This window comes from Oncorhynchus keta, chromosome 10 (assembly GCF_023373465.1).
Source record: "Oncorhynchus keta strain PuntledgeMale-10-30-2019 chromosome 10, Oket_V2, whole genome shotgun sequence".
Taxonomy (NCBI): domain Eukaryota; kingdom Metazoa; phylum Chordata; class Actinopteri; order Salmoniformes; family Salmonidae; genus Oncorhynchus; species Oncorhynchus keta.
This window is the reverse complement of record NC_068430.1, coordinates 32,377,893-32,391,243: the sequence shown is the minus strand read 5'-3', so window position 1 is coordinate 32,391,243 and position 13,351 is coordinate 32,377,893. Positions and strand designations below refer to the sequence as shown.

The following is a 13,351-nucleotide window of genomic DNA, read 5'->3' as shown; positions in this document are numbered from 1 at the left end:
AACAAAAATAAAATAAAAACAATAGATATAGTTATAGAATCCCAAGAAGAAACATAATAATAATAATAATACAAATAAATAAATTGTCCGATTGTCTATTCTGAGAGCAGCCGGTAAGACAGCTAACGGTTAGCAGGCCGCAGATGGGCGTTCAGGTAACGTCGCGACGGAGGAGCCAGCCGGATCTCCTTCGTGTAGATAACGTCGGCAGTCCAGTTGTGAAGGCCCGGTGGGGCTCCGCGTAGGCGGTAAAACGGGTCCGGATAGGTGACTGCAGCCCAGGAGTGATTGACGGAGCTCAGGAGTGATTGACGGAGCTGGCTAGCTCCGGAGTAATTGATGTTTGCTCCGGAATCGACGAGAGCAGATAGACACACGGATAGCAGCTAGCTAGCTGTGAGATCCGGGAATGAATGTCCAGAGAGCAGTTGAAATCCAAGGACATGGAGAGAAAAATTGGTCCGGTATGTTCCGTTCCGAGCTGCGCCGTACAAAAACTGGCGATAGATTTTCGAGCTAAAGGATAGCTGATGACCACAAACCGTGGTTAGCTGAATACTAACGATTTGCCAGTAAAGAAGCTTACTAGCTTCTGAACTAGCTTCTGATTAGCTTCTAGCTAGCTCCTGGCTAGCTTCTGGTTAGTTTCTGGCTAGCTTCTTGGAGTTTCTGGCTAACTTCTGGCTAGCTTCTTGGAGGATTGCAGATTTGAGGTAAATAATACTTATTTATAAATATAAATTGGTGAGGCGGGTTGCAGGAGAGTGTTTTGAAGATGAGTTGATGGAAAATAAAAATAAAATGTATGTGAAAAAAAGTTGTAAATATATATATATATATATATATATACAGGACACGACAAGACGAGGACAAAAGACGTCTGAACTGCTATGCCATCTCGGGTACTAAGTATCCCAACCTCATTAGGAGTTGAAAGGAACATCCAGAGAATGGGGTTAATCCTGGGACAAATGTGAGCCAAGTCTGTCTCCAAACATGGACAGACAGTTGGACAGCATTGCACTGATTCAAATCAAGGATTACTTTGACATTTTTGTTCAGTTATTGTCTAAAATAGGCTGTGATGGAAGAAGGGGTTGTGAAGGGCAGAATGTCTGGATTGACATAGAGCCTATTAACACTTCTATCACTCACTCAGTCACTCACTCAGACCTTGAGTTCTCTCTGCATCAGGCGGTACAGGACTCTCTGGGGTTAGATCAGACACAGCTGCTTCCCCCAGACAGCTGATGACGGCTGGCATCACACAACACTACATTCCCATCCATCCAGACCTATATTCTGAATCCCAGTGTGCTCCATGTTGTTCTTGTCTATAACTGTTCTGTAATCTTTCATGTACATGTTTTTTATGTGGAACCCAGGAGTAGTAGCTGCTGCATATGTACCAGCTAATGAGGATCCTAATAAACTAAACTTCTGTACAAGGTTAGCTGCCTCAATAGTGAGAGAAGTAACTATGAGGTCAAGTGTTGCTGTGTCAATGAGAAATGGTGAACAGCATGAGAAATGGTGAACAGCATGAGAAATGGTGAACAGCATGAGAAATGGTGAACAGCATGAGAAATGGTGAACAGCATGAGAAATGGTGAACAGCATGAACACCAAGAACACACTGTTTAAAAGGTTTTGAATTTCTTCTCAATTTGCTCTATTGGCATGACGTAAAAATGTACATTTTGCCAAAGCTCACTTTGGAGATTTACAATATTGATATAATTAAAATAATAATAATCAATATTGTGAATATTGTTTTCTATCACTGCTGCAGGGCAGACTGGTGCTAGATTAGAGGATGCGTGTGAGCCAGTAGACCACAGCGAGGGAGATTTGCTTGTATAAATGTGTCTTGAACCCTGCTAATCAGCCTCGGCTCCTGGCATCCCCTATTACACTCTCACACCTCTTTCTCCTTCACATCTCCTCCATCTCTCCACTCAGAGCTTGTATAAATGTGTCTTAACCTCTTCTAACCCCCAGCCTTCCCTCAGCCCAGCCGGAAATCAGTGCTACTAATCAGGCTGTGGAGACTAAGTGGGGCTGGTACAGAGATGACTGGGCTGGTGGTTTGATTATAAACTGATCCAAGAATGGCCTGATCCATGAATGAATGGAGGGAGTAATGTAAGATCTGGGATCAGGACTTTAAGCTTCCTGTGTCTAAATATAGTCCCAATACGCTGTGAAAGGGACTGGTCATTCCTTAGCAACACTCATAGCAGCAAGACCCACTGGAGACAAGGACAGAGGAGAGGATTGATGTGTCATTGGGCATTGTTGGGTAGAGTTAAAGGTCTTACCCTGAGTGTGTTGGATGTTGAGCTGGTTGATTTGCTCGGTGAACTCGTTCTCCTCTATGGTTTCGGTGCGAGGGACGGACAGAGAGAAACGTCGCTTAAAGTTCTTCATCTTGTTAATGTTGCAGAGGAGCAGTACCTGATGAAGAGAGCGCGAGACAGTCAGACAAGGCATTGAACCCTGTTTTTCTGTATTACTCCAAGCCATGTTAGCCCACTGAGGTAAAGCCAAAGCATTAGCCCAGGGAGCTACAACAAGTTTTCAGAACCAAAGCAAAGTTACTCAAACAACACCATGTCCTTTACTATTTTACAGTAGAAGAGTCCAACTCTACAACCACATTTATATTGTAACGACCCTGGGTTTATAAGCGCGGAAATCGACCCTGCCGCACAAGCATGCTTTTGCGGCACAGTCGATAGCGCGCCGGACCTCAGGGTCGAGGGTTCGAGACCTGCTCCCTGCTGTTTCATTACAGTATAATTTCAACCACCACTAACCATAACCCCTTGGGTGAAAAAGAATAACGATTAGACTGTCTGAACAGAGGAAAGTCAATATGTAACTTCTTTGTTGTTATTACTCCTGATATCTCCAGGAGTGGTAAGTATCATTTTTGTCTTCATCTGTTGTCTAGTACTGTCTTTTTGCTAGCTAGGGCCATCTACTTTAAAGGGAAACTTCACCACTAGACACTATTAGGGGGTGGGTCTACTTACATGATGATGAGGGTGTTTGACATAATTATGCACTAGAGGTCGACCGATTATGATTTTTCAACACCGATACCGATTATTGGAGGGCCAAAAAAAAAGCCGATACTGATTAATCGGCCGATGTTTTTTAAAAATGTATTTGTAATTATGACAATTACCACAATACTGAATGAACACTTAATTTAACTTAATATAATACATCAATAAAATCAATTTAGCTTCAAATAAATAATGAAACATGTTCAATTTAGTTTAAATAATGAAAAAACAAAGTGGTGGAGAAGAAAGTAAAAGTGCAATATGTGCAATGTAAGAAAGCCAACGTTTAAGTTCCTTGCTCAGAACATGAGAACATATGAAAGTTGGTGGATCCTTTTAACATGAGTCTTCAATATTCCCAGGTAAGAAGTTTTAGGTTGTAGTTATTATAGGAATTATAGGACTATTTCTCTCTCTACCATTTGTATTTCATATACCTTTGACTATTGGATGTTCTTATAGGCACTTTAATATTGCCAGTGTAACAGTATAGCTTCCGTACCTCTCCTCGCTCCTACCTGGGCTCGAACCAGGAACACCGCGACAACAGCCACCCTTGAAGCAGTGTTACCCATGCAGAGCAAGGGGAATAACTACTCCCAGAGCGAGTGACGTTTGAAACGCTATTAGTGCGCACTCCGCTAACTAGCTAGCCATTTCACATCACATCATTACACCAGCCTAATCTCGGGAGTTGATAGGCTTGAAGTCATAAACGGCAGAGCTGCTGGCAAAACGCACGAAAGTGCTGTTTGAATTAATGCTTATGAGCATATGCTGGTGCCTACCATCGCTCAGACTGCTCTATCATATCATAGACTTATAACATAATAACACACAGAAATGCAAGCCTTAGTTTCCGGATTCGACCATATTAATGACCTATCATCTTGAAAACAAGACGTTGATTCTTTCAGTGAAATACGGAACCGTTCCATATTTTATCTAACGGGTGGCATCAATCAGTCTAAATATTCATGTTACATTGCACAACCTTCAATGTTATGGCATAATTTCGTAAAATTCTGGCAAATTAGTTCGCAATGAGCCAGGCGGCCCAAACTGTTGCATATAGCCTGACTCTGCGTGCAATGAACGCAAGAGTAGTGACAATTTCCCTAGTTTAATATTGCCTGCTAACCTGGATTTATTTTAGATAAACTCTAAATAGAAAACAGTTGGTTTACCTCTCTGGTCGTTGGTTAACTAGCTAGCTAAAGGTTAGCTAACGTAACCTAATGAAGCTAATGTCAGCCTGCAAAGTTAAAAATCACATTGCCAAAATATTAGCTGGCTCATTAAATGTCTATGCTTTGGAATGTCTTGTCAGTATATTCTGAAAGCTAGCTAGCTCTTTTCTGCTGCGCTGATGTCGGCTGATTGGATGCCTTCCTCTTTGAACCTCCACGGGGCAGTCCTCCACAACCTGAAATCACTGAATTGTGGGTATTGTGATTTGCTTAGAAATGCTTATTATTCCAAATTTGTATAACACATGATATGTTAGCCCTAAGAAGTTATTAATGTTAAGGTCCTTTTTTCAGAATTTCTTCCTGACTGACGTGCCCAAAATAAACTGCCTGTTACTCAGGCTCAGAAGCAAGGATATGCATATAATTGGTACCATTGGATAGAAAAGATGTTGACGTTTGTAGAAATGTTAAAATAATGTATGAGACAATAACACAATTGATATGGTAGGAGAAAATCCAAAGAAAAACCAACCAGATTTTTATTTTTGAGATCCCATGCTCGTACAATGAAAAGCTATGGGTCCTATGCAATTCCAGCTCCCAGATTGCAATTCCCATGGCTTCCACTAGATGTCAACAGTCTCTGTTCAAGGTTTCAGGCTTGTTTCTTCCCAAACGAGGAAGAATTTTGAGTTTTGGTACTGGGAGTCACAATTGGAAATCAGTCTGTGTGACTTGTTTTAAGAAGCAGTGCGGCTTGGTTGGGTTGTGTTTCGGAGGACGCATGACTTTCAACCTTCGTCTCTCCCGAGCCCGTACAGGAGTTGTAGTGATGAGACAAGATAGTAGCTACTAAACAATTGGATACCACGAAATTGAGGAGAAAAGGGGGGGGGGGAAATCACTTACCTTTTGAAAATCTTCCTCTGATATGCAATCCAAAAGGGTCCCAGTTACAACATGTTTTGTTAGATAAACTCCTTCTTTATATCCCAAAAAGTCTGTTTAGTTGGAGCCATCGATTTGAGTAATCCACTCTTTAGACAGACAAAAGGAAGCCAAAAAGATACTACTAAACTTTGTTAATCTTAAGCCTACCCCTTACTTTTTCGAACATTCTGTTAAAAATTGCGCAAAATTTCAGCATCCTGCTACTCATGCCAGGAATATAGTATATGCATATGATTAGTATGTGTGGATAGAAAACACTCTGGCGTTTCTAAAACTGGTTAAGTCACGGCTGTGACTATAACAGAGCGGGTGTTTCATCGAAAAGCGCAAGAAAAACTGATCACCGAAAACTGGGAAAAATATCCATGAGCCACTTGCATGTATTGTCTATGGGGAAGCAAATTACATGGGGCTGAGATTGCAAGTCCTACAGCTTCCACACGATGTCACCAGTCTTGTCAATTGCCTGGGCTTTGTTTCTTGGTCAAACGAGTAAGAGAGAGCCCATTCCTTCCGGTCTCCGACAGGATGTTTTGGAGGAGAAATTTCCGAACATGATTTGAGGACGTGGAGCTATTCAATACACATCGCCCCGTGATCAATTTGATAGATTATTAATGTTTACTAATACCTAAAGTTGGATTACAATAGTATTTCGAAGTGTTTTGTGAAAGTTTATCGTCAACTTTTTTAATAAAAAAAAAATGACAAGAGTTTTTTTCCTGGATCACACACTTTTCATAGATCGATATTTAGGGCATATATGGACCGATTTAATCGAGAGAAAAAAAAAACAATAGTGATGTTTATGGGACATCTAAGAGTGCCAACAAAGAAGCTCGTCGAAGGTAATGAATGTTTTATATTTTATTTCTGCGTTTTGTGTAGCGCATTTGCATTTCCAGATGGCTAGATGGCACGCCTACGTGTCAGGTGCGCTTAAGAGGTTAACACAGCGCGCATCCAACCCAAAAGCCAGCCGCACCAATGTGTCGGAGGAAACACCGTGCACCTGGCAACCTTGGTTAGCGTGCACTGCGCCCGGCCCGCCACAGGAGTTGCTGGTGCGCGATGAGTCAAAGATATCCCTTACCGGCCAAGCCCTCCCTGACCCAGACGACGCTTTTAAAAAATATATTTATTTGAACTACGCGCTCTCCAATTTCACCGGATGTCGACAGGTGTCCCTGCTAGTGGGGCGCCTAGCCTTAATTGGACATACATTTGAAGGTGGAAGTTTAAATACACCTTAGCCAAATACATTTAAACTCAGTTTTTCACAATTTCTGACATTTAATCCAAGTAAAAATGCCCAGTCTTCAGTCAGTTAGGATCACCACTTTATTTTGAAAATATGAAATGTCAGAATAATAGCAGAGCGAATCATTTATTTCAGCTTTTCTTTCTTTCATCACATTCCCAGTGGGTCAGAAGTTTACATACACTCGATTAGTATTTGGTAGCATTGCTTTTAAATTGTTTAACTTGGGTCAAACGTTTCGGGTAGCCTTCCACAAGCTTCCCATAATAAGTTGGGTGAATCTTAGCCCATTCCTCCTGACAGAGCTGGTGTAACTGAGTCAGGTTTGTAGGCCTCCTTGCTCGCACATGCTTTTTCAGTTCTGCCCACACATTTTCTATAGGATTGAGGTCAGGGCTTTGTGATGGCCACTCCAATACATTGACTTTGTTGTCCTTAAGCCATTTTGCCACAACTTTGGAAGTATGATTGGGGTCTATGTACATTTGGAAGACCCATTTGCAACCAAGCTTTAACTTCCTGACTGAGGTCTTGATGTTGCTTCAATATATCCAAATATTTTTCCTGCCTCACGATGCCATCTATTTGTGAAGTGCACCAGTCCCTCCTGCAGCAAAGCACCCCCACAACAGGATGCTGCCACCCTGTGCTTCACGGTTGGGATGGTGTTCTCCAGCTTGCAAGCCTCCCCCTTTTTCCTCCAAACATAACGATGGTCATTATGGCCAAACAGTTCTATTTTTGTTTCATCAGACCAGAGTACATTCCTCCAAAAAGTACTATCTTTGTCCCCATGTGCACTTCCAAACCGTAGTCTGGCTTTTTATGACGGGTTTGGAGCAGTGGCTTCTTCCTTTCTGAGCGGCCTTTCAGGTTATGTCGATATAGGACTTGTTTTGCTGTGGATATAGATAGTTTTGTACCTGTTTCCTCCAGCATCTTCACAATGTCCTTTTCTGTTGTTCTGGGATTGATTTGCACTTTTCACACCAAAGTATGTTCATCTCTTGGAGACAGAACTCGTCTGATTCCTGAGCGGTATGACGGCTGCGTGGTCCCATGGTGTTTATTCTTGCGTACGTTTGGAAACCAGACTTGTGGAGGTGTACAATTTTTTTTTCTGAGGTCTTGGCTGATTTCTTTAGATTTTCCCATGATGTCGAGCAAAGATGTAGGTAGGCCATGAAATTCATCCACAGGTACATCTCCAATTGACTCAAATTATGTCATTTAGCCTATCAGAACCTTCTAAAGGCATGTCATAATTTTCTGGAATTTTCCAAGCTGTTTCAAGGCAGTCAACTTAGTATATGTAAACTTCTGACCCACCGGAATTGTGATAAACAGTTATTGGAAAAATGACTTGTCATTAGTACCGGGATGTGTGCTCTTCACCTCTGCAAGGCAATTCGTATAAATGTACTTCAGTCTCCTTTGTTTTCTCAGCAGGAGCTGTGTACCGGTGGCCGTGTCAGCGGTGTTCTCGTTGTTGTGCGGAGTTATTCGAGGAAGGAAAATTGAGGAAGGCTCCATACCACCCTCTCGCTTTCCTTGTTATTTGCTCCACACCCCTTGGCTGCAACCCTTCTCATTTAGTGTACCCTGCGCGCACAACCTGTGTGGAATTCCTGGTCTCTGTCAGTGTTTGGAACTGACAATCTGAGGTCAAGAAGGCAGAGTTCATCTGTCTATGCTGCCCTTCAGTTCCTTGACTTTTTGGCCCTGACGGAGACATGGATCACCCCAGATAACACTGCTACTCCAGCTGCTCTCTCTAAATCTCACTACATTTTCAATCATATTTTCTTTCTCACTCACCTGTCCATCTGCTCATTTGAATTCTGTGCTGTCACTTGTCCCCTCAAGCTTGACATTGTCATCTATCGCCCACCAGGTGCCCTTCGAGATTTCCTCAATGAGCTTGACCCCTTGATAAGCTAATTTCTTGGCGATGGCTTACCACTCGCCGTACTTGGCTACTTCAACCTCCTGATGTCTGCCTTCGATTAATTTATTTCCAACTCTCTTTCCCTTCCTTGCCTCTTTTGATCTCTCCCTTTCACAGTCCCCTCCCACTCACAAGGCAGGCAATATGCTTGACCTCATCTTTACCAGAGGCTGTTCGCCTACTAATATTAGGGGCAGCAGGTAGCCTATTGGTCAGAGTGTTGAGCCAGTAACCGAAAGGTTGCTAGATCAAATCCAGAGCTGACAAGGTAGAAATCTGTCGTTTTGCCCCTGAACAAGGCAGTTAACCCACTGTTCCTATGCCGTCTTTGATCACTACTTTGTTTCTTTTTGTCTCCCTCTCCAACCCTATCCACTCAGCTCCTACCCAGATGTTAATGCGCTGTCTCAATCTTCGCTCTCTCTCTCTCTCTCCCCCTCTTTCCTCTTCTATCCTATCATCTCTCCCTTCTGTTAAATGCTTCTGTCTCCTGATTCTGCCTCCTCGACCCTACTCTTCTCCCTTTCCTCATCCTATGACTCAAGCTCAACCTCGACAAGACAGAGCTGCTCTTCCTCCCAGGGATGACCTGCCTGCTCCAAGACATATCACCTCTGACAACTCTGTGGTGTCCCCCTCCCAGAGTGCAAAGAACCTTAGCGTGACCCTACACAACACCCTGTTGTTCTCTGAAAACATAAAAGTTGTGACTCACTCCTGCAGGTTAATGCTCTACAGTATCCATGGAGTACTACCCTACCTCACACAGGTCCTAATCCAGTCGCGAGTCAACTCCCGTCTAGACTACTGAAATTCGCTTATGTCTGGGCTCCCTGCTTGTGCCATCAAACCCCTACAACTTGTTGCAGCCCACTTGGTGTTCAACCTTCCCAAGTTCTGCCATGTCACCCCACTCCTCCACACACTCCACTGGTTTCCAGTTGAAGCTCACATCCACTACAAGACTATGGCACTTGCCTACGGAGCAGCAAGAGGACCTGCCCCTCCCTACCTTCAGGCTATGCTCAAACCCTACACCCCAACCCGAGCACTCAGTTCTGCCACCTCTGGTCTCTTGGCCCTCCCACCCCTACGGGAGGACAGCTTCCGCTCAGCCCAGTCCAAGCTCTTCTCTGTCCTGGCACCCCAATGGTGGAACCATCTGTAACCCTACCTCTTCCCAAGAGCATCTGAATTAATCCCCCCCAAATGCCTTTTGTGAACCAACACTTGACTTCCCCCCCGTACTAGCTCTGACTTTGCTGAAAGCTACTTTATTAAGGAAAAATGTGGTTGGCCCATCTCGCTATCTTAAGATGAATGTGCTAACTGTAAATCTCTCTGGATAAGAGCATCTGCTAAATGAATAAATTGTATAACTGAGGGATGGTATCATCCTGCCAGCCCATTGCACAGGCGGACCTCTGCTGAGACAATGTTCCCTTACCTAATGTGCACTGGATGCCCTTTGGTTGAGGTCAGGAACAGAGAGACAAAGATGCAGACTCTGTGTGTGGTGTTCCCTGGCTGTTGTTGATGCTAATCTCAGATCACTGATCGATTGAATAATGAGGCAGGAAAAACAGCAGGATAGCATTTAGTCAATACAGTCACCTCTTGTTCACAACCCAGACACTGCTGTGTCAATACCTTATATAACCATACCCCCCCTCACACTCATTACATCTCTCTCTAGCCATCTCTCTAATCGTTCTCGCTCCCTCATCGTTCTCTCATCTTTCTCTGAGCAGCAGTGAAGGCTGGTTTCTATGGTCTCCTACTCTCTATTAGTCTCCTGTGTGTGTGTGTGTGTGTGTGTGTGTGTGTGTGTGTGTGTCACACTATCAAAGAGCATCTGGTCGTATTGGGGTGCTCAGTCCAGCCGTTCATTCCCTCTGATCATTCCTGGACACAGACGGCCTTAATGGTGCTACCCTGATCTCTCTGACTCATCTCTCATCGCTTTCTCTCATCGCTTTCTCTCATCGCTTTCTCTCATCTCTGTCCATTTCTCTGTGCCTTTCTCTGTGCCTTTCTCTGTGCCTTTCTCTGTGCCTTTCTCTGTGCCTTTCTCTGTGCCTTTCTCTGTGCCTTTCTCTGTGCCTTTCTCTGTGCCTTTCTCTGTGCCTTTCTCTGTGCCTTTCTCTGTGCCTTTCTCTGTGCCTTTCTCTGTGCCTTTCCTTCTCTGGCTCATACACAACTGAACTAGCCTGTAATAGGCTGAAATGTGTTTCTGGGCTGAGTGGTAGGAAAAGCCATTACCACCCAGTGTGTCAGCAGTCTAATCTGATGAGTGTGATTTTAAAATGACTTCATATGAACCTGGCAGACCTTCTGTCCACTCCAACATAATAACATTAGCTCTGGTCACCAGAGAGGAGACAACAGTACACACAGACAGATATTTCCTTGGAAAAAGAGAGGATGAGAAAATTGAAATAGATGTTCAATGTCCCATGGCAAGTATGCATCACAATCCTGAATACCACCTCAGCCATATTGGGTTTCCATTGACATGGTTTGATGGACTTTGTCCATTCTAGAAATTCTGCAAAATGAGAGAGGAGTTTATAAAGAGATGAAAAGCACATGTAGCAGGAATGGCATGTGATGTGAGGGGGGTGTGAGAAGAAGAGAAAAGATGGAGCACTGTTGTTTATTTTTATAAATGAAATTCAGGAAGAATAATGAATGCGTGTGTGTCTTTCTACTGTACTACGGACAGATTGTTCTTCTGCAGTGTGTGTGTGCCTAGCTGCACAGTAGTAAGGATCACGCTGGGCCTTTGGTCATTAACTCTCGCTCCAACAGTTCACATGCACTGAAAGACTGGTCATTCAAGTGCTGTGTGTAACCGCCGATAGCCACACACACACAGAGCCTAGTGGTTAGAGCGTTGTGCCAGTAACCAAAAGGTTGCTGGATCGAATCCCCGAGCTGACAAGTTAAAAAAATCTGTTGTTTAATGCCTGAGCAAGGCAGTTAACTCACTGTTCCCCGGGCGACGAAGACGTGGATGTTGATTTAAGACAGCCACCCGCACCTCTCTGTTTCAGAGGGATTGGGTTAAATGCTGAAGACACATTTCCCTTTATTTTCATGAAATCTCAGAACTTTTTGGAGAGTAAAAATGTTTGACCATTAAAAATCATATTTTCCTTAACCTAACTCTAACCCTAACCTTTAAAAAAAACATTCATCTTAAAATAGCATTTGAACAAATTCAGGACATGATAAAAGTTTACTTTTCAAAAATGGAATTCAATTGTTAGGACACTGGGGTCCTGATAAGGTAGGAAAACAACTACACACACACACACTCTGTCTCTCCACATATGTGCAACATGCACAACTCACTCCAACAGAGAATGTCCCCAGAGGACGGCAGATGGACGGTAGACAGAAGGCACACACAGGAACATTGAACATCTGTTCCCCATGTACCAGAGTACAGATCACATACGCACCAATGTACACGCGCTCACACAGACACATGCCGCCTCTGAGCTGTCCTGCGCAAAGTTGGTTATTTCCAGGTGCAAGAGAAAAAAAGACAGGCTACTCTCAGAACATAAAACAATGATTATGCACAAAGAAAACAGAGATAATTGAGAGAATTGGAAGCACTGATTTGCTTTTAATGAAATGTTCTAATTCTAAAGGGCTGTTGTGGTAATTTGTGTGTGACTGTAGATAATAAGTACAATGGTGAAGAGCTGTGTTGTTTCTCCTCTGGTCATGTTCCATAGGGACTGTTGTCATGTGTCCAACATCACAGTGTCACGTGTCTCATGCACTCTAGAGACGCACAATGCATGGTGGGAGTTTCCCCCCGCTCTCTCCCTCCTCCCCAACCATCCCTCTCTCCTAAACCGTGGTGAGACAATAATAAAGATGACCTTTTGTATTTTTCTCGCCAGCGGCAGTGATGCTTCGTAATAAAACAAATGCTCCTTTCTTTGGTCTCTCTCTTGTCCTCCCTCGCTGTCTCTCCCCCTCTGGTCTGTTGTGTATCTGTCTCTCTTGCTCTCTCTTTCTGAATAGAAGGCCTACTGTAAACCATGTGCCTGAGTGAAAAACATATATCTCACTGCTGGGTCAACATCGGAGTGCAACATTGTGTTCCAGGCCTGAACATACAGATTTATGTAATAGGTAATTTATGTTACACTTCTTATCATGTTTGGTCAATTGCTTTTTGCTTATAGTCATATTGTGCTTGTAATCACAGGGGCTTTGTGTGCACTCAATGTTAGTAAGTATAAATATTGTAAATATGTGTGAGCATGTCTGTTTGTGAGCCTGCAAAAGTATATATGTGTGTGTGTGTTCATGTACTTATGCAGATGCATGTGATGTGATTGCACCTGGAACATCCGATGTCAACCTTGGCTGTGTTGACCACAGTGTGCTGCAGAGGGTATTACTGCAGAGTGTCATTCACTATGCTCAGGAGGCTGGAAAAACTCCTGCTCCTAGTGAAGACGAAAACAAACCCTTTACATGGACAAAGAGACGACCACTGCGATTGGACAATAAAACTAACGGGGCTGAGCTCGCTGTATGCCGGGTTTCAGGCCTTTGCATCTGTCTTTAAACATACTCATACAGTCAATCAATCATTTTGGATTTAAAAGGCCTATGTAACCTAGCCAGCCAATGTTTGAATATAAACCAAATTTGATCACGTTCACATATTCCAGAACACAAATAAATGGGCTTATTTTAAGCTATAAATACATAGCTTAGGCTATAAAAATATGACGTTACGTTTGCCCTGGCCAGGTCCAGGTGGTTTCTCTAGACTACCTGCAGCTGTGGTTAACAGTAGGTTACAGTTGATCAGACTGTGCACGTTGACAAATCATGAGTACATTTTTTTTGTGGCAGGTATGAGCTTCCATATAAAACAGCTTGTGGCAAT

At 43.3% G+C, this 13,351-nt stretch overlaps 1 protein-coding gene across 2 annotated transcripts in view; it reads right to left on the bottom strand.

Annotated features, from left to right (window-relative positions):
* The window catches only part of LOC118388165 (cyclin-dependent kinase 18-like), a 58,777-nt gene that overhangs the window by 28,267 nt on the left and 17,159 nt on the right, over nt 1-13,351 (bottom strand). The window contains exon 2 of one of the 2 annotated variants that reach the window (XM_052526867.1): nt 2,322-2,457. The exons of the other annotated variant lie outside the window; for it this stretch is intronic. Within the exon in view, the coding sequence (XP_052382827.1) occupies nt 2,322-2,430 (109 nt within the window). The 5' untranslated portion in view covers nt 2,431-2,457. The remainder of the gene's footprint in view (nt 1-2,321; nt 2,458-13,351) is intronic. 2 annotated transcript variants of the gene reach the window in all.